Source organism: Durio zibethinus, chromosome 19 (assembly GCF_047325235.1).
Source record: "Durio zibethinus cultivar Kanyao isolate XHJ-2024 chromosome 19, ASM4732523v1, whole genome shotgun sequence".
NCBI lineage: Eukaryota > Viridiplantae > Streptophyta > Magnoliopsida > Malvales > Malvaceae > Durio > Durio zibethinus.
The window spans coordinates 17,057,387-17,081,823 of record NC_143180.1 but is presented as its reverse complement, the minus strand read 5'-3'; the positions used below and the strand labels follow the sequence as shown (position 1 = coordinate 17,081,823).

General features: G+C 29.6%; 1 protein-coding gene across 1 annotated transcript; it reads left to right on the top strand.

Annotated features, from left to right (window-relative positions):
• The first annotated feature begins 11,627 nt into the window (after positions 1–11,627).
• On the top strand, positions 11,628–15,870 carry LOC111310436 (Glutamyl/glutaminyl-tRNA synthetase, class Ic). The gene is made up of 7 exons (XM_022909898.2): positions 11,628–11,953; positions 12,136–12,294; positions 12,402–12,498; positions 12,634–12,787; positions 13,083–14,185; positions 14,443–14,910; positions 15,475–15,870. Exons 2-7 carry the CDS (start codon positions 12,152–12,154, stop codon positions 15,691–15,693), a joined length of 2,184 nt encoding a protein of 727 aa, XP_022765633.2. The 5' UTR covers positions 11,628–11,953; positions 12,136–12,151; the 3' UTR covers positions 15,694–15,870.
• Positions 15,871–24,437: the final 8,567 nt, after the last annotated feature.

Below are 24,437 nucleotides of genomic sequence, written 5' to 3'. Positions count from 1 at the left end.
TTAGATTAGAATTATATTCAAAGCATGTTGAGTTCAATTCAATTCCTTTTACCTACCATTTTAGTTAATTTTGCTAGTTTGCTTATTTTACATGTTGTAACTTTACTTTTTGCTAGAATCATATAATGTTTTTAGTTGTATTCAATTGCTATAATTAGCTTAACCTTGTATACACTTTTTTATTAAACCAACTTTAGAGGGAGTGTAAGGATAATAGGTAGTTAGACTAAGAATTCTTTAGCTAATCCTTATGGGAATGATATCAAAACCTTAAGTCTTTATTATTATTTGAACGATCTGTGCACTTGCAAAAATTGTCCAATTAGTAGATTACAAAATTTGAATGAAAATCCAAATTTGAGGATGTGGAATATGGATAATTTAAAAATATATTATCAATAGAGCTTTAAAGCTAAGGAAGCTTGTAATTATATGATCTATTTGTACTACTAAAGTCTTAGGTAAATAAAGCTTAATATTAAAATACTTTTTACTAACTTTTTCATTTTAAGTTCGAGGTAATGACTTACTATTTTAAAATGTTGAAAGGCTAAAGTAATTAACATTTTATTTTAGAGCTCTTTTAAAGTTTCTCACATTAAGATTGACCTTACACTTGATTAGTTAATCATATTCAATCTTTATGATTATAATGTCTGAGCTAAGTGTGTAAAAAGTATAATTTACTTTCAGATTGTGTATGCTAAACTAAGAATAAAATGGAAGAAACTAAACTTGATCATCATATTTTTTTGGCACGACATCTAATACACTAGGAGTATAATAAGGAACAAAAGAATCATCATCATCGTTAGAACTTTCTACTCCCTCTTCATTTTTACATTCCTCCCAACCTTGGCTAGACCTTTTAACCTATTTAAAACTCTAAACTTGCATAGCTTTAGAAGCCTCCTTGCTAGTTTGCTCGACTGTTGGAGTCTAAGAAGGTCTTTAAGCCTAAATTGGAGCAGAAATCTTCATGACATTAGAGGAAGATGATGACATTTTGGAAACAAAAGACTAATTAGAGTCAGATGTCTACTTGGATTCAAAATATGAGGTAAGATTATTTAAAGATTGGATATTAGGAATGACCATCAAAGGTCTAATAAAAACAAACAAGTGTTTGATGGTGAAACTAAAGAAAAAGAAGAAAAGTTAGATAAAGGAATCTAACTAACCATATTTAAAGGATAAGAGGATTTTGAAGGTCAAATCAATTATCACTAAAAGCTCGTCCATGCTATGGAAAACTTTTTCGCCCATAACTCGAGCATTGTCCTTGATTTGTTTTTAACCCTCCATAAACATTAGGTTCAACAATAGGTAGCTTGGTTATAATCTCTTTCTACAATAATAAAAGAGACATTATCATCTGAAAGAACCCCACCTTGGCCAAACTAATCTTCTTTAACTTCTACCTTAAAGTTAGACAAACTTGAATTAAACGACGTAGTGACAGGTCATCAAGAGAATAGAAAGAGTGCTAGAAAATAAAAAAACTGAGGTCTTAGAAGGCCTTACATAACCAAGTTCTAGTTCATATGGATACCCCATATTATGTCACATTATCATACAAATATCAAGGATAACTTTTCAACTTTTCAATTGAAATTTAAACAATTGTTCAAATTTTTGTTTCTTTTTGTTTCCCACCTAAATTTCTCTTTTTAATAAATACAAATGCAGATGAATTTATAATGAATTCATCTAGTCACAACATGTAGGTTTGGAAACCCAACATCAGACATGAAAAAACAAAAAATCATTTTCAAAAATATCAAAATTGATGAGTTGCTACCAATTTTTTTAAAATGTGAATGACCACTTAAAATGTTTATCATTTTAATAAAACATTAAAACAAGTTTAAAGTTTATTAAAAATATATTTTTGGTTTATAAAAACAGTGTTGGGTTTGAGAGTCAATTATGTATAAGGAATATTTAACACCCTAATAGTGCTTGTTAAAAAAATTACTAGTTAATTGCATGCTGTCCTTGAGTTTTTACAAAAATAACCCTAACTTTAATGTTTACAAATTAATTTCTTAGTTTTATTTATTCATTCCAAAAACCAAGTTCTTTTAGACTTTGTATTTTTGAAAACAAATCATTTTTATTTTTTATTTCTAAAATAAGAAAAAAGCAATAATTTTGGATCAAGATAAAAAATCATAAGTCTCGAAGTACTTTGTTTACTCGCTATATTTGGGTATAATTTCAAAATTTTCTCTAGCTTTAGGATTTTTCAAAATGAGATACAAAACCAAGATAATACTTTACATAAATGACAACTGTTGAAATCTTTTATATTTAAACCAGTTTACTTTGAATATTACTTTCTTTTATTACTTTTTTTAAAACACTTTCTTTGAAAACTTTAGTTACAAAACATGTAAATAGTATGCATAAACATGAAGATATAGTATATATGAATGACAATTGAAATGTAAATGACAAATACAAATGTATGAATGCAATAACAAATCCAAGATGTAAATACATGCAATAATTTATTAAAAATGAAATACAAATGCATGAGAGTGGACTAAGGTTGGCTTTAGGTTTAGGGTTGGTTTTGGATTTGGGGTTTAGAGTAGGGTTTAAGGTTTAGGTTAGGGTTTGGGGGTTGGTTTAAGGTTTGGTTTTTGGTTCAATTTGGGTTGGTTTTGGTTGGGTTTGGATTTGAGAATTTGGTTTGGTTTGGGGTTGGTTTTGGTTCAATTTGGGTTTATGGGTTTTGGTTGGGTTTAGGTTTAGGGATTTGGTTCGATTTAGTTTGGTTTGGTTTTGGGTTTGTTTCGATTTTTGGGTTGGTTTCAGTTTTAAAGATGTTGGTTTGATTTGGGGTTTAGTTTAGGTTTAATTTGGTTTGGCTTATTTGGTTCGATTTTAGGTTTGGTTTAAGGTTTAGGTTGGCTTAGGGTTTAGGTTGGTTTAAGGTTAGGGAATTGGTTTGAGGTTTAGTCATGGTGTAACATTTAAGGGTTTAGGTTAGAGTTTGAGGGTTTAGTTTAGGGGTAATTAAGGTTGGTTTAGGGTTTAGGTTTGAGTTGAGGTTTAGTTTGGCGTCTAAGGCTTTAGGTTAGGATATAAGGGTTTAATTTAGGGTTTGAGGCTAAATTTTAGGGGTTTAGTTTAGAGTTTAAGGTCTAAGTCCTAGTTTTGGGTTTTAGCTTAAGGTCTAATGGTGTATGTGACAACATGAACATGGTATCAATGTAAAATGCAATAATTAGTACATGAAATGTGACTAAGCATGAAAACAAAAATCAAGCAAATTCACATATATATCATAAACTAACCAAGCATACAAAAACCTAGTAAAAAATAAATCAAACACCAAAGGTCAAAGAAATAAACAAGGTTCGGCCCAGCTATAAAGGGAGCTTAAACCAAAACTTACATGGTTATTTAATCATCCCATGTGTTGGCCAAACCTTGGTGACTATGTTCCACCATTTCATTGCAACACAAACACATAAAAACAAGGTTAAATTTACTAAGAAAAATCACTTATTCAACACTTTTAACCTTTAAAAATTTTATCAAACAAATGGAAAACATAAAGTTCTAACTAAAAACAAAAGCTAGCTAGAATGAAATATCAACTTCTAATTGTGAAAAAACAAGGTTGGAAGTTTAAGCTTAGGAATGGAGAATGCTAGGTCGAGAGCTTTGCATGGTCCTTCCACAAACACTCTATCATTTATCTAACTAAGACATATCAAACACATAAAAAACTAATTTATGAAGGCATTTTATTATCAAAGGATTTTCATCAAACATATAAGAAATTACTAAAAAAAAAAAATATTAGAATCATGCATACTTACGAAATAACCAACATAACTTATCAAAACAATAAACTAGCATAAAATTAACAATTAATACAACCACAAACGCATCAATATACATCAATCTAAGCAAGTAAACTTCATAAATAAACCAAGAGAAGTTTTGGCCATGGCATGAAAAGGCTTGGTCGAACCTCTAATGATGGACATAAATTTTTGTTTCTTGATCTTTCTCACTTTAAACTATACTATTGATTTTGTTGGTTGAATTTATTGGATAGAGCATGGAATTATAGAGAAAAGCAACTATAGAGAAGGTTGTTCCTTTTTGAAAAATCACAAAAATCAAAGAAAACTAATATGAAATAACATGAAAATTTCAAAGAAAATGCATGGAAATAAAGATAGAATTATACCTCCAAAGCTTCTCTCAATTTTTTCTTTATTTTTTTCCTTCTCTTTTCTCCACATTCACACCATTATTTGGCTGCTTTCCTCCCTTTATTTCTAGCCTTATATGATGAATTTAAAGCCAAGCAATGATCCCTTAGCTTTTTTATCAAAACTTATCTAATGACTAACATCCCCTTACAAGCTTATTTATCAAGCAATCGCCTTTCACCGTAAGATCTAACTTCTTGAAAGATTAAAGATCTGTAATGAATTCAACACAAAATGTGACTTTTAGTGTAGCTATAACAATGAGAGAAAACTAATTTATCCTCATTAAAAATTTGGCCATTTTGCATACTTTCATTTGCCAAAATATAGATATAAGACCATGAAAGAGAACAAACCCAAATGTCCCTATGACACATGTAGTCACATAACTAGCCTCAGATTTTAAAAGTTTGGCTAATCCAAAATCTGATACTTTTAGGTTCCACTTTTAATTCAAAAGAATATTACTTGATTTTACATTATGATGCATAACTTTTGGTTCTAGCCCTTCATGCAAATAAGCTAACCTGTAAAAGAAGCAAGAAATATAACAATTTAGTGGATTGAAGTGTGAGATACATCCATTGCTTACAAACATTAAAATACACACACATACACATAATCCTACCCGTCTTAATAGAAGACTTATAAATAAAAACAACTCACAAGTAAATGCCATTTTGATATTATAGTCTAATAAAAATTTGTAGTAAAAAGATACATAAGGGTATAGAAGGACTTGATGAAACATCTGTTATAAGCAAATATTTCTTAAGAGTTATATAAAAACTATATACAAATTTTTAGTTTTCAGTTTTTTTTTTTTTGTCCCTGGATTGATCCCTATTATTAAAGTCTAAGGACAATAAATAACAAATTTGTTGACTATAATATTAATTTATTTTTTCTCAAATCTTATTATTTGGTTTGAATTTTCAAATTTTTAATTAAAAATTTTAATTATATTATGTTTTCCTATCTTAATTATATTATTTGCAATTTATATATATTGAACATTTAAATGATTAAATAATATTAATTTATATATCTAAACACATTTAAATAAGTAACGATAATAAGTAACAAATTTTATATATATGGTGCAACATGCTTGTAGGTAACAATAAAAGAAGGAAAACATATTAGTAGCTAAGTTTTTTATAAAATCATCGACAATCTGACATTAGGCTTTTCTTCTTGTTCTACTAATTCCTTCACCAATTTTCTTTCTAGTAAACCAAGTCTACCATAACTAAGAAAGAGGAAAAGTAAATAAAATTTCTCCATCTAAAATTTTGCAATGCCAAATACAACCAAACTAAAAAATAATAGTAATAATAATCATAAATTAAAAAAAAAACATATTACTCAAGAACAAAAAGGTCATAGCATGAAAAGGTAAAAACTAATTTACAAGTCATAGAATTTATGAAACCTCAATCGAGAATTATAGGTCTAGGCTATCAACTAAAGTTGGTCTAAATTCCATTTATAAGTTTTAGAAGCAAAACTTAAAAGTAGTAGGAATATAGCGAACTAAAATGAAACATATGGGTATATGATATTTGTAAACATAAACATTATTATCTAACTTAAACGATACAAATTACTTTCAAATTACCTTGGCTCTACACTTTATTACAATATCTTGTAAAATTCTCGTTGGAGTTTTTGCACTTGGAACTTTGCAAGCTTGGTTTTGGGTCAAAATAAAAGCCACTAATTTAATCATATGAATAGCTTAAGAAAGCTGCATGTTTGAAAATGACATCATTGATGGTTGACCTGTTGGCAATGAAACTAAACTAGAAGATGGGATGGTGAATTGAAAAGAAGGGGCGAGCCTTAGATCTAGGCCAATAGCTGCTAAAAAGACTGTTGATGTAGTTTAAATTACCTCATGGATGAAATAAACATATGAAAGTGAAAAAATTTATAAACTCAATCCATACATAGATGAAAATAAATTCACCTCAATAAATGATAATAATAGTAAATTAAAAAATCAAAACTATCTCGCCCAATTTAAAAACCCTTGAAGAAAACAAAAACAAAGTATGTCAAGGTTTCATCAATGCAAGAATAGAAAAGATTGACATCCTTAAACAAATTGGTATACATCAAACAATTTGCCCAGTACAAATTCATATTAGTGTCCCAATTATTTCACAATCTAATAGCATTACACAAAAAAGAATAGAAAAATCACAATCGAGGCCCAAGGAAAAAACTCCTAAGCCCAAGAAATCTTACAACTCAATTCATCTTTTTTTCTTATAGATCAAGAGAAATGAAGAAAATGGTTATAAGGGTTTTATCAAGAATGAAAGAAAGCTACACGTATTGAACCACCAAAAGGTCAATCTTTTCAAGCTTCCAAGCTTGAGTTTTATTTAAAGAAATTGATAAGAGGATAAGTTACAAACAAGATAAAGAAAAAGCTCACACATTTGGATATGGCTATTGAAAGCTCTTTTTTCATAGTAGCCCTTAGTTTCATTTATAGGAATCAATAACTTCTTTTTCTTCAATATTTTCAAATGGATAAAATTGAAATAAAAGCAAAATTTTAAGCTTTATTTGGTTTGTGAGAAATTTGAGAAAAAGAAAATGATATTGTTGCAAATAATTTTCTTATGTTGAATTGAACTAAAATAAGTTATGTAAAAACTTTTTTCAATGGCACTATAAAAGAAAATTTGCAGTAATATTTTTTTCACTCATTCATAAAAAAGAAGTTTAAGGAAATTGCTAAAATTATGAGAAAACTTTTTTCCAGCTTTTGGAACATGCTTTGAAAACAAAATTTGAGGGATATAAAAAAAAAATTTTATTGGTATTTGTCCTTCAAGTCGAATCATATTTTGGCTAAAATAGTCATATTTTTAATACTTTGATATTTGATATCTTATAAAGCTTTTAGTTCTTTATCATTTAGCGTATGTATATATATTTCAATATTGATGCTTATATGATAAAGTTTTTGAAATATAAATAAAGTTTTGCAAGGGAATTATAATGAGATTATAATTATGAGATTATCATTGCATAAAAGTTATATATTCCAAAATTGTTCCTGGTTGATATTTTATCAATAAGATGATATTAACAAAAATCGTTGAGACTAGCACATGGTTATACTTTTATGAAGTAAGCAATTGATCTTATAGATTAAAGTTTGGATAAACTTGAGCTAACATGTGAGTGCTTATTATAAGAACAAATTCATTGAACATAACCTAATATGAGAATACTACATGGTAGTTCACATAGAGTCTATATTTACATTCTCATGTGATAGTTATATAAGCGATATTTTGACTTAAGATTACTTATGATCTCATATGATAAATGTTATACTTTGACTTTACTTTACTTATGGTTCTAACCAAGAATGCTCCAATCAAATATTATTAGGTATAACATGAGAAAAATGAAGATGCATGAAGTAATTAAGATGAGATTCATTACCTTATATGATTAAGAGAGTATCTCAATTAGTTTTGATTGAATTATCTTGAAAAATCTTTGGTCAAAGTGCTATAAGAGTTTATAATTGTTTTAAAGCTTAATTGTGAATTAATATAGAGGAAATAAAACTAAGAGAAAGAGTTTTCCTCATTTGGTTCATTTGGCTAGCATAAGGTTAATAATGAAAATTTGCATTCAAAGCATTAAACCAAATGCGGTCAAATGCTTCCGCTATGAAAAGGACATTAAGCCACCCCCTCATTTAGCTAAACATATAGAGAAAAATCAAGAAAAAATTAAAAGAAAGAAGTTTTGCTCAAGAAAATACAAGAGGTCTTAAAAACATTTAATAGTTAGAATGTGGCTTTGAATTTCACTAAACCTTAAAAAAATGTTCTTTTAAAAAAGTTTGTGTGGATCACCATTAGAGTTGAGCATTTAGGCAACTTCTTAGCTTGAAATCTATTTAGAAGGTTACCAAATTGAACCAAGGCATTTTTCATATTCAAGGTAACACTTTTAACCAAAACTAGGCATGCTTATATATATATTGTTTGTATAATATTTTTGATTGAATTAGCTTTAAGAAATTAAATTTTTTAAAAATTCCACTCCCTACAAAAATCATGGATCATCCCCGACGATACAAGTTGTCTTGGCTACAAAAAGGGAATGAAATCAAGTTAGTAAGATGTGTTTGGTTCTTTGTTTCATAGAAAGCAATACAAGGACAAAGTGTGGTGTGATTTAGCTCTAATGAATTTTTGGCATTTACTGCTTGGAAGACTTTGGCATTATGATAGGAAAGTCTTTTATGATAATTAATGCAACATTTACACATTTGTCAAAAATAGTTGTAAAATCATCTTAGGGCCTACTAAGCCAATAGTTATGTTAAAGCCAACTAAATGAGAAAGAGGCAGCTTGCTTATCAAGGCTGATTGCAGAAGGGAGATTAAAAGATGTGGTAGTATGTATGCATATGCTAAATGAAAAAAATGAAGATAGTGAGAAGCTTTCTAAAATCATAAAGCCATTGTTGGAGAATTTTATGATGTTGTTTAAGAGGAGATTAGGGTTGGCATCAGGTCGAGTTCGGGGCGGGTTTTGCTTGCCCCGAATTCGACCCGACTTTATGCTTTATGAAACCCAAACTCGACCTTACCCGAAATTTTTTTTATTTTTTCATACCCAAACCTGACCCGACCCTAATACTATGTAATCATACCCGATCCGACTCGACCCGAAATTAATAAAATATTATTTTTTAAAATATAAAATATTATTTTTTAAATATAAATATTTAAAAATATCATTATATAAATATATATAATTAAAAAATTAATTAAAAAATAATTTTTTATATAATATCTGGTCAGATCGGGTCGAGTTTAGGCAAACTCGAACCTGACCCGACTCTGATTGTTTTCTAACTTTACTCGATCCGACTTGACCTGAAACTCGAATTTCAAAAAAAAAAAAATCGACCCCATAGGCTCGTGTTAGGCCAAAACCCATTGGGGACGGGTTAGATCGCCGTCCCTAGAGGAGATACCAATTAGTCTACCACTAATGAGAGATATTCAACATTACATAGACCTTATTCTAGGGGTTGTTCTACCCAATAAGGTAACTTGTATGATAAACCCCAAAGAGTACGAAAAGTTGTAGTACCAAGTTGATGAATTGGTAAAAAAAAGAATGGTGCATGAAAGCATAAGCCATTATGTAATCATAGTCCTTTTGGTGCTCAAGAAGGATGGATCATGATGCATGTGTGTGAATAGTAAAGTAGTCAACATGGTTGACTATCACTTTCTTATCCCATGTTTAGATGACTTGTTAGACTAACTACATGAAGCAACCATTTTCTTTAAGATAAACTTGCACAATGGTTATCTTCAAATCAAAATAAGGTCAAAAAATGAATGGAAAATAACTTTCAAGACAAGTTGAATTTTCATTTGAATTTAAAATTGCAACACTATAAATTCAAACAAATTGAATTTTCAATTTGTAAAAAAAAAAATCTAAAACCTAAAAAAGTTTCATATCTATTTAGAAATTTCTGAAAACCAACAATACTTTGATAAAAAAAATCAATTCTAAGATAAACAATAAAGAAAATAAAAAATAATTTCACTTATACTTAAATTAGTTCTATTAAATTGAGTACAACCTGAAAAAGAAAACAAACAAATAATCAATTTAAAAAATAACCAAATATTAAACAAATAACTTAAGAAAAACACATGCAAGAAAATATGGATACAAAAATAAATTTTAGATCCCATTTTACATTTCAAATATACTTACAGCTACTACAAATTAATACTTAATAAAAACAAAACAAATTCTCACATTCTTTTTTCTTTTCCTCATTAAATCACCTTATATGATCAAATCTAGATGCACTTAAAATTCAAGGACTTCACAATTAGACCCAATTATTAATACAATAAATCCATAACAAAAAGAAAAAGTGAAAGTTAAATTACCAAAAGGATTGCAATGGCAATGACACCAAGCTATAAAGCTTTGCCCTTTACAGCCTTATATTTCTCGTAAGCCTCAATTCTATTGAGTACTCACTATACTTGAAATAAAAAACCTATTTTGTGATAATAGAGGTCAAATTTCCCTTATTTTCTATCATTACTTCACTAAAATGGTAAGAACAATTTAATTTTTTATATAAAATTTCACTACCTAATTAAACAAATAAAACCCAATTAATTAACTAAAAAATTAAAAATTTTAAGTATTTAATTGACCTGATATTGAAAGAAAGATAGAGTATAAAGGGATCTTGAAATTAATTGGGATAATTGAGCCATTAATGAAATAAAAAACAAAAGAAAAAATGAAACAAATTGAATAAATATCTATTTCAATAACTTCTTTATGCTTTAACTAACCTCATTTCTCTTCACTAATCTAATGTTGTCACTATTTCTCTCTCTTTTCACTATTATCTTTCTAGAACTAAAAAAAACTAATTGTATACCTTTCATTTTTTTGTTTTTTCATCCTTCCCTGTCTCAATCTTTGCCTCTTCCTCCATTTCTCACTCTTTCTATCTTAGCCTCAATTCTTTTTTTTTTCTCTCTATATCTCTTTATTATTTCTTTTTCTTTTGATTTGTTCTCTCTTTCCTCTCATTATTTTATAAGAGCTTTTATATTATTTATTTCTTTTATTTCTCTATCTCTCTCTTCATTTTTCTCTTTTCATAATATGCAAATAATTTTTTAATTAAAAAATTAATTAAATATCTTAATTGACATCAAAATAATACTCAAACTCAATTAAGCTTAAGATCAAAACATACAACACAATCATATTTAAGTTATGCTTTAATTTTACAAATGATCAAGTATCATGCATTTTAAAATAGTTTTCATATATTAATGATTGAACTGATTTTAAAAATATATTTAAATAATAAATTTATTTATTTATGTATAAAAAAATGAAATAAATAAAAAAAATTAGATTAACCTAATTCACATGTTCTACAATTTTTTTAATTTTTATTGAAATATTTATTCATGAAAATAAAAAAATGAAAATGAAAAAATTAAATAAAAAAGATAAAAAAATAAAAAAAATAAAAATAAAATAATGAACCTAAAAAAGGTTAAAAGGGCTAACCATTGAGCATCTAATATTCGTCTCAAAAGCTTTTCTTTTCGTTCTTTCGTTTTTTTAAAATTAAATAAAAAAGATAAAAAAAAAAGAAAAAAGAATAAAAATAAAATAATGAACCTAAAAAAGGTTGAAAGGGCTAACCATTGAGCATCTAATATTCGTCTCAAAAGCTTTTCTTTTCGTTCTTTCGTTTTCTTAAAATTAAATAAAAAAAATAAAAATAAAAGAAAAGAGAATAAAAATAAAATAATGAACCTAAAAAAGGTTGAAAGGGCTAACCATTGAGCATCTAATATTCGTTTTTTCATTTTCTTCTCTGTTCTGCAGCCCCTCCCTCAAGACCCAAACTCGTAGTCGCCGCCGCCGTTTTCTCTTTCCTTCTCCTCCTTCTTCCTCCGTTATAGGTTTTCTAGCTTTTCGTCTCTGTTCTTCCCTTCTTCCTTCTCCCTTTTTCCCTTTTTTTTTGGTGTCAATTGACGTTCGGCGCAGCTACCACTGTCGCTCAAGCGTCTGTTGATGCCTGTGGACCTGGATCTCCAATCAAGGAGTTTGGAAGGTTTTGGGTTCTTTTACTAAGAGCATAATCGGATCTGGTAATTGCTTTATATTCTTTTCTATTTTTCTCATTATAGGAATAATCCACCATCGAATCAATGTTATTTTATTATTATAAAAATAAAAATAAGAATCCAAGGTTCAGGCTGTAGCGTGGGTTTTACAATTATAGATTCGTTTTCTCCTCTGTATAAATAGAAATTCTTGTTCTTGATTGCAGGTGTTGTCCTTTAAATATGAAGGAAGGAGAGTTGAAGCTATTATCATTTCCACCGGATAGCCCTCCACTTTCCGTCATTGCCGCCGCTAAGATTGCGGGAATCCCTTTACCTACTGAGACTTCCTCTGCTGCTTCTCCCACTTTGTCTTTCTCAAATGGGTACTTTTTTTTGAGCTTCCTTCTTCTTAGTTTTAATTCAATTTTATGTTTTAGGGTTTCTTTTTTTAAAAAAAAATTAACCCTTTCTGTTTCTGTGTAATAAATAGGCTCAAATTGCATGGAAACTATGTAATTCTTCGTTACATTGGTCGTGTTGCTGCCATTCCTAATTTCTACGGCGACAATGCTTTCCATGTTGCCAAGGTATGTTTCTTTAATTCGCTGCATCTTTTACGTTTTCCCCCAAGATTTTTCGGTTTTATTTGAAAAATAAATCGTTCTTTTGAGCTGTGTCTATGGTGCTTCACAACAATAATATCTTTTCTTTCGCTTTCCCAGATTGATGAGTGGCTGGAGTATGCTCCTACCATTTCATGTGGTGCTGAACTTGAGAATGCTTGCGGTTACATGGATGCATATTTGGAGAAACGTACCTGTTTTGTTTCTCATTATTTCTCCATTGCTGACATAGCTATCTGGTCAGGTCTTGCAGGTAAACCTCAAAACTCATCCTTTTTATTATATTTTGATACCATTTGGATCATCCAACTTTTTGCCTATTCTTATGTATGCCTCAGCTTATTTCACTGTTAATTCACTGGCCACGAACCGTGAATGGTCTGCCACATTTATTTCTTATTATTTTTCTTTTGGAAGGTGGCTTAGCTGACTAGCCCCATAAATGATTTTATCTTGTATACCATTATTCTAAAACTTCATTTTTGCTCAAGGTAATCTCTCCATGCTTTCCATCTATGCACATGTAACAAATATTTTATGCTCTGTAGGAACTGGTATAAGATGGGAAAGCATGAGGAAGTCAAACAAATACCCAAACCTTGTTCGCTGGTACAATTCTGTTTCTGCAGAATACAGTGATGCCTTGAAGGAAGTCACTGCTTTGTATGTTGGCAAAAAAGGATTGGGAAAGCCTGTAGCAGCTACACCAAAAGAGCAAAAGAGTGTGAATGGGAATAGTTCTGATAAGGTGAAATTAGGTAGCAAGCCTTCATCTGAAATAGATCTTCCTTATGCCGAGATGGGAAAGGTGCGATTGAGATTTGCTCCTGAACCAAGTGGTTATCTTCACATAGGGCACTCTAAAGCAGCCTTGTTAAATCAATACTTTGCTGAACGGTACCAAGGTGAAGTGATTTTGCGCTTTGATGATACAAATCCCACCAAAGAAAGCAATGAGTTTGTAGAGAATCTTATAAAAGATGTTGAGACATTGGGTGTCAAGTATAAGGAGATCACCTATACTTCTGATTACTTCCCAAAGTTGATGGATATGGCTGAAAAGTTGATACAAGAAGGGAAAGCCTATGTGGATGATACACCACGTGAGCAAATGCAGAAAGAAAGGATGGATGGCATTGAATCAAAATGTAGGAGCAACTCTGTTGAGGAGAATTTGAGGTTGTGGAAGGAAATGATTGCTGGCTCTGAAAGAGGCTTGCAGTGCTGCCTTCGTGGGAAGTTGGACATGCAAGACCCAAATAAATCTCTTAGGGATCCAGTGTACTACCGCTGCAATCCAGTTCCCCACCATCGAATTGGATCCAAGTACAAGTTGTACCCAACTTATGATTTTGCTTGTCCATTTGTTGATGCTGAAGAAGGTATAACACATGCACTAAGATCTAGTGAGTATCACGATCGCAATGCTCAATATTATAAGATTCAGGAGGATATGGGAATGCGAAAGGTACACATATATGAGTTCAGTCGATTGAATATGGTATATACGCTTCTAAGTAAGCGTAAGCTGCTCTGGTTTGTGCAAAATGGTAAAGTAGATGGATGGGATGATCCCCGTTTCCCAACTGTCCAAGGAATTGTTCGGCGAGGTCTGAAAATAGAAGCCTTGATACAATTTATTTTGGAACAGGTAAGTTTTCATAACTGTTAACCTAAACACAATCCAAAGCCTATGATTGATTATTTCCTTGCTATAGGCTAGCTTAGACTGCCTTTAATACACCTGCCTCATCTTCTCTTACTATTTAGCATCTGCATTTGTTCTCCTAAATCCTAATAGCTTCGTTCATATTGTCTGACTGAATGTTCTGTGAAGTATTGTAGTTTGCTTTAGAATATCGGCTTTGATTTCATTGAGTATTAATATTTTCCATCCTTTTGTTCCAGGGGGCATCGAAAAATCTCAATCTTATGGAATGGGACAAACTTTGGACTATTAATAAGAAGATCGTTGATCCTGTTTGCCCTAGGCATACAGCAGTCATTGAAGAACGACGGTTGTTATTGACCTTAAATAATGGTCCTGATAAGCCATTTGTTCGCATTATCCCAAGGCATAAGAAATATGATGGTGCTGGAGAGAAGGCAACTACATACACGAGGAGGATATGGATAGACTATGCTGATGGAGAGTGCATCTCGGTTGATGAGGAGGTAACCTTAATGGATTGGGGAAATGCCATTGTGAAAGAAATTATTAAGGACCAGGATGGAAAAATAACCCAGTTGGTAGGTGTTTTGCATCTTGAAGGATCTGTCAAGACAACAAAATTGAAGCTCACGTGGCTAGCAGAAACAAGTGAACTTGTTAACCTTTCCTTATTGGAGTTTGACTATCTAATAACAAAGAAGAAGGTATATTTCTACTATTAACTTACATCTAGACTGTTTGTGCAATTTTGTCTTTTTTTAAAATTAATTATTGGCACAAACTAAATACTGGAATGCTATCTTCATGTGCTCCTGCAGATTTAAAATTAGTATTGACTACTGGCTGATAATTTGATCGCTATAACATCCTCTCAGGATTGTTTCTCTTCCACTTCTATCCTAAAAACCATAGAGGATTATGTTTAAGCATTCATTGATGCCATCGAACATGTATAACTATTTGTAATGTCACGTATGCAATGAACTTTGCAGTATCATAAATTATTTGCAAATGTTGCAGAAACTAATGTTATGGTTATTGGTACTTGTTGACAATTTTAACAATGTGAATTTTGTGCTAGAATTTGAACCCAAAATTCTTAAGTTTACTTTTTCTGCATAAATGTGGGATTTTCACCGTGGTTTCCCATGAAAGGGAGTATTATATGCTGTAGTTCATTGTTAGCCCAGGATGATCTGATAGTAAAAGCGGATGGTGTTTTAGTCTGAAGGATTTTAGGGCTTTACATTTATTTATTGTGGATGCAGCTGGAAGAAGGAGAGGATTTCCTAGATGTACTAAACCCATGTACAAAAAAGGAGACAGCAGCAATTGGAGATTCCAACATGCGCAATTTAAAGCAAGGAGAGATATTGCAGCTGGAGAGGAAAGGCTACTTCAGATGTGATGTTCCCTTTGTTAGACCTTCAAAACCTGTGGTTTTGATTGCAATTCCTGATGGCAGGCAGCAAAGTGTGTTGAAGTAGGCATTTTACCCTATCTTTATTCCGAATCTGAGAGACTTGAGGAGAAGTTATGAGCTCTTGCCATTTCCTCGCATTTTTTTTTTTTTGGGTAATACTTGGACAATGCATGTTTATGACATATTTGGATGTAACATTCTGGTTGTTTTATGGTGATTATGAACAAAAGTGTGTGTGGTCTCTCCTGTTAGCATAAAGCCGTTATGCCACTTTCCATTTCAGTTCAACAGGATTGTAAAAGCTTATGAGTAGGAGGATATAGATGATACACTAATACACACACTTCAGTAGAAAAAAAAATCAAGGGATAGAATTTGAAAATTAGTTTAGTTGGTTTATGCAGTTACTTTTAAATGATGATATTTAGTGTGTTTGAAATTTAAATCTTAGCATCTTAAACTTCTTTTATTCTTAAGTAGAAAAAAGCATAAACTTATTTTATTCTCAAGTAAAACAAAGCATAAACTGATGAACTTGTGTGTGATAGTTTTCATACGGTTTGTTTACTAGTTTGGAATTCTGTTGCAATAATCAATAATCATTAATGTAGGATGAGTTTGTTAATTCGTGCATCAAGGCTATTTTACCAAGTTTGAAGTTAAGCTAAAACTGCCAATATTTTATCAACATAACATTTTCTCAAAAGGGTTAAATATAAAAATGTCCTTTATATTTTATACTTTTTGTTATCTAAAAAATTAAATTCTCACATCAATATCTGAATTTAAGTTTTATTATTCACATCATCGCTAACACAAATTTTATGATACGATAATTACTAACAGTTAGAAGCTACTGTTTGTTATAAAAAAGTCTATGCCATAAATTAAGGAAAACAAACTAAAAAAAAAGAGCGCGTGAGCTTTTTTTTAACATATCATTGTAAATTCGTATAGTCTTTTAACTTTTGGTTCAAAAAAATTTATTACTTTAAAAATTATCGAGAGAAGTAGAGTAAAAAAAACTTGAACTTAAATTAAAGTTTGAAGGTTGTTGGGTGAGATGTTATTTGATTGATGATTTTGGCCTCGAAGTGAGGATAGATTGTGGGTTAGGGTTTGAATCATAGAACATTCAAATTGGTGTGAAATTGGTACTTGATGCAAAATTGAGAGAATTTGATTTACCTTTTCTATCATATTCAAGTTGGATCCTATAAACTTAATTGAGAATATACATTATATGTATTTGGGTTAGGGTGATTTATTTGGTTTGTTTGATTTGGGATTTAGGTTTTTTTCTTTTAACATATTAGTTTGTTTGATATTGGTTCCTACAAACTGAGAGATATGTTTTGAGTTGTTTTATATATTTCTTTGAAAGGTTGCAAGTTGTATTTTAATGTATTGTTCATATTGTTTTGCGTGATGTGATGTATTTTTTATTAAAAAAAGGTTTAATGTTTAAGTCTTTTTTTTTTTGTTTTTTAATATTATGCTAGAAGTTAAATGTAAATCTTTAACTTTAATTAATTTTTGGATGTTGTATGATGTTGTATTGTGTTACTTTTATTCTTTTTGACCTTTGAAACCCAGTTTTAATATATTTGCCTGTACTATTGCAACAATAGTGTTAGTGTTTAATAATATATCAATTTTTATTAAACTTTTTTGTTGCAACAAGAGTATGGGTTAAGTATAGTATGAATTATTTATGTATATAGGTGAAAATTTTTAAAGAACCTCAATTTAGTCTATGTGGAAAAGAATATGTTTAAATGGAATATTGATCTTGACTTTTTGTCTTATGAAATGTTGATTGACATGGTTAAAGAAGTTGGTTATGTATTTGTGAAATTCTTTTCTTATGTTGAACCTAGATATGAGTTAGATAATAGTCTTAAGGTAGTTTATGATAATGCATAATTTGTTAGTGTGATAAACCAATTACAAGTGTAAGACAATTATTTATTTATGTAAAGCATGAAGTTTCTATATCAGAAGTAATATAATTTCTTTATATACCTCCAAATTTGCCAAATAACCCAAATTTGCCAAGTGACCCAAATCTACCAAATGTTGAATTGAATGCGGTAGGTGGTGTACCATAGAGTGTTGTAAATGATGCTTCAACAAAATATGATCCAACAAATAATGATACGTATGATGATCATATGGGTAGATGTCATAGAGAAGATGATGACTTAGAAAATGATGACAAAGACAATGACTTAAAAATGATGGGGATTGTAAGGATAAATTAGATAGTTATGATGAAAAAAAGTTTATGGAGGATAAATGGGTGTTAAATAATAAGAATGATGGGACAAAGGAAATAAAAGTACAATATAATAAGTTTAGATAGAAAATGAAGAATAGAAGTTTTAGATCTGGTGATGTCCCACAAGAGATTGATGCGTAGAGAGAGTCATTGAATGAAATATATATATATATAAAAAAAAGATTGCAAGACAAGAAAAAGTTAAGGTTACGATTGTTGCTAATTGAATTCCTGCAAGTGCATAGATTTTAATTAAGTATATAAGTAATGAGAAAGTATCATTCCATCAAGTATATAGATGTTTTATGAAGAAAACTATTAACTACTAAAATTGTACTTTTTTTCTTCATATTTGGAAGATGGTAGAAAGATGTTTTAGGAAGTGCTTGAGTAAAACTATAACAAATTAGAGCAAAAATAGACTAAGAGTGCATGAGAAAAATAAAAGCATAAATTAAAGCTAATAAGACTATTAAATCAAACTTGAAGTGAGAAGTAACTTAAATATTGTAAATTTAATAGAGTATTGTATCAAAGAAATAATGTAAGCTAAATAGGCTATTGTATCAAAATAATTGAATATGCATGAAAGAAAGAAATGTTGAATGTGCTTAAAGAATGAACATAACATTTTGGAAGGAAAATAGTCATTGCATGAACAAGCTGAAATGAAAAAGTATTTAAAAGAAATTAAAGTAGCAACTTGAAGAAAGTTCGGATTGAAATTCTTGCAAGAAAAAAAAAACACTTAAACAACTTGAATTTTACTAAAAAAAGAATTAAACAAAACTTCAAAAGATTTTGGTTGGGCTGTCACCTCAAACCAAATACAAAAAGAAATTTTTGTTAATTAAATACCAAAGTTGACATTTAAGAGAGAATGAAAAAAAGAAATGTAGAGATGTGTGTTTCTCCTTTAGCTAGGCACCTTTACTTATAGTGATAATGGGGTGAAAGGGGGATGACCTTAAAAAATTTTGAACCATCATAAGTTTTTTCAAAAAGTTTCTAAGTTTAATGGATGAAAATGTAATTGGAAGTTCCTCTTGCTTTCAACATTCTATGTAATAGCTTGTGAGGCCAATTCCTTGTTTTTTGTTGGTTTTTTTTTTACTTATTTAGCCATGATATCCTAATCATTTCATTTAAATTTGAATGAGATATGTGAGACAAAAGGAGATTTGGCTAATTTGAATGGATTGCATTGGATTTTTCTAGCTTTTCTTTGTATGAAATACTCTTTTGAATTGAGATTTGATTTACTTCAAATTTTTTTTTTATTTTTTGGTTAATTTTTATCTTGTTCTTGCATGAAACATGTATGATTGAACCTTCTTTAAGCTTCAAAATCTTACTTGATCGAACCTAGCTTGTATGGCTTAAACATGCATATATTTTGACCATGTCATATGCTACATCACATGTTACCTAAATGTAATGTCACCTTATCACATAATATTTGCTTGGTATTTGGCTATCTTAAGTGTTTTTCATTTTTTCTGTTTCTTTTTTTTGGACAACTTTTGCTTTGCCATAAAATTTTGTTTTATTTACTAGTTCTTCTTTTCCTCCCACTTGTAAATATTTTCTATTAAGCAAAATGACTATAGTGAAAAAATAAATAAGTATCGAGAAAAAGGCTAGGTTAAACTATGTAGGTGAAAAACAAAAAAAAGGATGATTAAATATAAATCATACAAGGGCAGGTTTGAAAGACTCAAACTATCCAAATATGGCATAGATCATTTTTTTAATTAAATTCAGTATAAGATTTTCACTGTAAGAGATGATTGAGCAAATTTTAAAGTAAGCCCATGCTTCAAATATTTATGTAATTACATACTCGCATAAGATTCATGTATTTCAAAGATTTAGACTAAAGTACTTATAATTGGGAAAATTAGCATTATAAAAGAATCATGCTCAATAGGTTATCCTATGTTTTTACTATATTTATATTTTTTAAAAATTATATTGAAAGACAATCGTGTTGGATTTTTTGAAAAAATGACTAAGAAAGCATCATAATAACTTAAATCATATTCATTTAAGCTTAGAACAAAATAATTTTTAGTAAAAAGTTTTGAAAAAACTTTTCACAAAATTTCAATATTTTTCTCCCCACACTTAAATCACACATTGTCCTTAATGTGTATGAATAAAGTGATTAATTGCTAAAGAAAAGAAAGACTCATTTATCTATGTTCTCATGGTTGAATTTCCAAGCTTATTTAATTTCTTCAATTTCTTTTCATTCTTATAAAATAAAAACAAAGAAACAAATCAAAGCATACCTATCTTGATGCATAAAGAAAATAATAAGAAAAAAAATGTAAAACCTTAGGTTGCTTCTCAAATAGCACTTTAATTATAATCTATAGCTAGACTAATTACAAGACTTCATTCATGTTTACCCTTTTTTTGGTTGTGTCCTCACTTTCTATTTCTTTTTAGTTGGAATAATATAGGTTGACTGTGTTTTTAAACTTGGACTTTTGAATTGGTTTTTTCCTAATTGGTCTTGAAATAGATTCTTATAGACTAATTTTTCTTTTCTTTTCTCTTTTATGTGAAACATTCCTTGTATCTTAACCATATTCCTAATGATTCCTTAACATCTAGTCTTGAAGGTAATCCTTTTATTTTTAAATCTCAGTATTACCTTATAATTGAAAACAATAATTAAGGCCTTAGAGATTGCTAAAACTAGTCCACCTAGAAAGATAAAGGTTTTTCTATCATTCATATCAAATACTATAAAATTCACAAAAAATGCATACTTATCAACTTTTAGCAAGATATTTTCTACCACTCCTTACTGTGCTTGCAAGATCTATTTGTAAATCAAATGCTAAATGTTGGAGATTTCAACTCTCCTACTCCAAGTTGCATTAAATTTATGCTTGACCCTAAATTACGTAATGCTTTTTAAAAAATTAATGACTAATAAAACATGGAATGCTAAAACTCATTGAGTTTTCTAGTTTAGTAGACAAAACTTCGTTTAGTGTGCTATTACACTTATCAGTAAGTGTAATTTTTTTCAACTTTTTTAATAGTTCCTTACATTTAGGCTTTGGTAATTTTAAAGCCGTATCAAATGTTGGTCTCTTTAACGTAGCCATCCTTAAAGTTATTCTCATTCTCTTGACTTTTTTCTCTCTTTTTTTAACTTCTGCCTTTACCATTTGAACTTGGATTTTGAGATCTTTAACCTTCACCTTTTTTTTTTTTTTTTTTTTACCTAAGCCATGCTATCTTTCTTTTGTGCAAGCTCTTCTTTTTTAAGGTCTCTTCTGCTTCACTTGGCTATTTTTCGTTTCTTCATTTTTTGATTTTTTTTTCAAAGTATGTTCACTATTATAGGTTCATCCATATCATCTTTAAAGTAGTATATTATCTCAACCTCATAAGAGAAGATGGCATTGCATTCTTTTTTACATTGTCTTTTATGTTGCTGGGAAAAGTTCCTATAAGGTGGTTAGTTAAGGCATTGGCTAGTTGATTTATTTAAATTTTTAGGTTCTTGATAGAAGGAACTTGATTTTGGATGGTTATGGTCTGATTTTACAGGATTTTAGTGAAGAGTTCTTCAATGGATGGTTTCTTTTCTTGATGTGATAATTGTAGTTATGCTTGGTGGAAACCAAGATGTTATAAGGGATTAGAGTTTTTTTCCAAGAAAAGTTAGAATGTTTTTTCTCCTTGGATTATAGGTGTTGTTGTATGTGTTATATTATTGCTTAGATAGGGCAACATATTGGATGATATTAGTTCTACCTAGACATTTATCGGTTTAGTGGGTTCTTCCACATATTTCATAAGTAAGAAGAAAAGGTTTTAGGTGGCTTAGACTGAAGTTATAATGGACTAGGTTCCAAGGCTTCTACCTTTTTAGGTAAGGTTGTTAGTTGATGTGCTAAAATGGTCAAGGTATCAAGCTTATAAACTTTAGTAGTTTTCTTTGAAATCTTTATTTTTATTACCTACTGATAATTATTTATCGCTATTTCTTCAATCAACTTATAAGCATCGTCTATGGACTTACTCATCAAGGCTATTCTTATAGTCAAGTTAATGGTGGTTCTAATTTGAGTTGCTAGTTCATTGTAAAAAATCTAAACCTACATTCATTTAGGCAAACCATGATATGAACAACTTTTTTTCTCAAGCATCATAAAAGGTCTTTCCATTTAGCTGTTGGAATGTAGTGATGTTATTATTCATTTTCACTGTCTCAGCTAGTAGTAGGAAGAACTTGGCTAGAAATTTTTTGCATTAAATTGTTCCAAATTGTTGTGGAGCCCAGTGAAAGAGAAGCTAACTAGTTTTTTACCTTTTTGCTAAGAGAAAATGAAAAAACCTTAGTCTAATTACATTATTGGAAGCACCGTGTGCTTAAAAGTATCACACAATTCAAGAAAACTAGAAAGATGAAAGTTAAGATCATTGTTTTATAAGCCTTTGAACTATACAACACTTTGGATCATTTGGATGATAAATGGTTTGATTTCGAAGTTGTTGACTTAAATCGCAGGCCTTCTTATTGAAGGTTAGAAACCACTTAGTTGTGGGTGGGCATAATCTTTCAATGTTTTCTGACCTTCTCTTTACTTTGCCATAAAAGTACTAGAAGTGGTCGATTGTCTTTTCTTTAATCTTTTTAAAGTTTTTATGATTTATTGGTCAAAAAGAGCTAAATCAACACTTCTAGATGTATGTATACAAACAAAAGATTAACAGTTTATAAATGGAAATAAAATAAATTACGAATTACAAAGAAAAAGTTTGGTATTGATATTGGTTTTCTTTCATCGAAATAATCTTCAATAATGGTGCTAAAAACTTAATTACTGCTAATTGAATACTTGCAAGTGCCCAACATAATCAAGTAATATAATTAATGAAAAAAATATCATTCACTTGAGGATTATAGATGAAAAGAAGAAGATTGTCAATAATCGATATTGTATTTTTTTTATATTCAGAAAATGGTAGAAAAATATTTTAGTGCTTAAGGAAAACTATAACAAATTAGGTTGAAAATAGACTAAAAGTGCATGAGAAATTTAAAAGCATGAGCTGAAGCTAATAAGACTATTAAATCGAACTTAAAGTGAAAAGTAACTTAAATAATGTAAGCTGAATAGGCTATTATATTAAAACAATAATGTAAGCCAAATAGGCTATTGTATCAAAGCAATAATGAAAGAAAAAAATGTCAAATGTACTTGAAGAATGAACTTAACATTTTATAAGAAAAATTATTAGTGCATGAACAAGTCGAAATTAAAAAGTGTTTAAAAGAAATTAAAGTAGCAACTTAAAGAAAGATTGAATTGGAACTCTTGCAAGAAAGAAAAGAATACTCAAATATCTTGAATTTTTTTTAAAAAAAATATGAAAAATCGATTCCTAACCAAATTTGATTAGGTGTCATTCATTTAGTATTTTGGTTATTTCCTAAATAAAAGGGATTTTGTTTATTAACCAAATTCTTACTTGGTAGTTTTCATTTATTGTTAGAGGATTTTTAGGTGATTTGCTATTATATTTAAAATATCATAGAATTTGTCAGATTTGATGTTTTAGCTACTCTTGTACTTTAGAAAATTTCTTAAGAATTCATAAATAAAATTTTCATGAATTTCTTTATGTTATCAGGGCATTCATCTTAAATCATCAAAACCTATATATATATATATATTATTTTCTTTCTATCTACCGTCATGGCCAGTAGCAGCACAAGTGTGTTTAGCTCTTTGTTTTACCTATCAGTGGTCACAAACTTAATCGATAAAACTTCATCTAATGGTCTCAATTAGTGATGTTGTTTGTTTGTGGAAAAGGTAAGGAAGATTATCTCATAAGAATAGCTATTTTATTTAGTAAGGATGACCCGAAGTATTGAACCTAGAATTCGCGAATAGCATGTTAATGTTGTAGTTGATCAATTCTATGGTCAACAAGATTGGTGAGAATTTCATGTACTACAAAACTATCAAGCAGATTTGGGATGCTGCGAAAGAAACTTACCCCAACATAGATAATATGTCTGCAATATTTGAGATAAAAAACACTGTAAATGACTTGCCGTAAAGAGATTCCTCTATCACAGAATATTTTAATTTTTTAACTTTTATTGACAGTAATTAGATATCTTTGAAGAAATAGCATGAAAGTACCTTGATGATAGCCAATTATTAATATAAGAAAATAGTGGAGAAAGATCAAGTTTATAAGTTTTTATTTGACCTAAACAAGAGCCTTGATGATGTTCGTGGTAGAATTCTTAGCGTCAAGCCATTACCCAACATCTGAGAAATTTTTCTGAGGTCCGCTAAGAAAAGAGTATAATGAAAGTGATGCTAGAGACATCACACAATCCACAAGAGACAAAAAATTCAACCATTACTGTACGAGGACTAAAATCTTACCAATATGGTAAAAATTGACAGAAGAAAGGTAACTAACCTTGGTGTGACCACTGTTAGAAGGTAGGACACACATAAAAAAAGTTGTTGGCA

Excerpts from the sequence above, each read along its gene's own strand:
- LOC111310436 (XM_022909898.2), top strand. The coding sequence starts at position 12,152 with ATGAAGGAAGGAGAGTTGAAGCTATTATCATTTCCACCGGATAGCCCT. Across the intron at positions 12,295-12,401 it reads ACTTTGTCTTTCTCAAATGG|GCTCAAATTGCATGGAAACT; the intron begins GTACTTTTTTTT and ends TGTAATAAATAG. Across the intron at positions 14,186-14,442 it reads TACAATTTATTTTGGAACAG|GGGGCATCGAAAAATCTCAA; the intron begins GTAAGTTTTCAT and ends CTTTTGTTCCAG.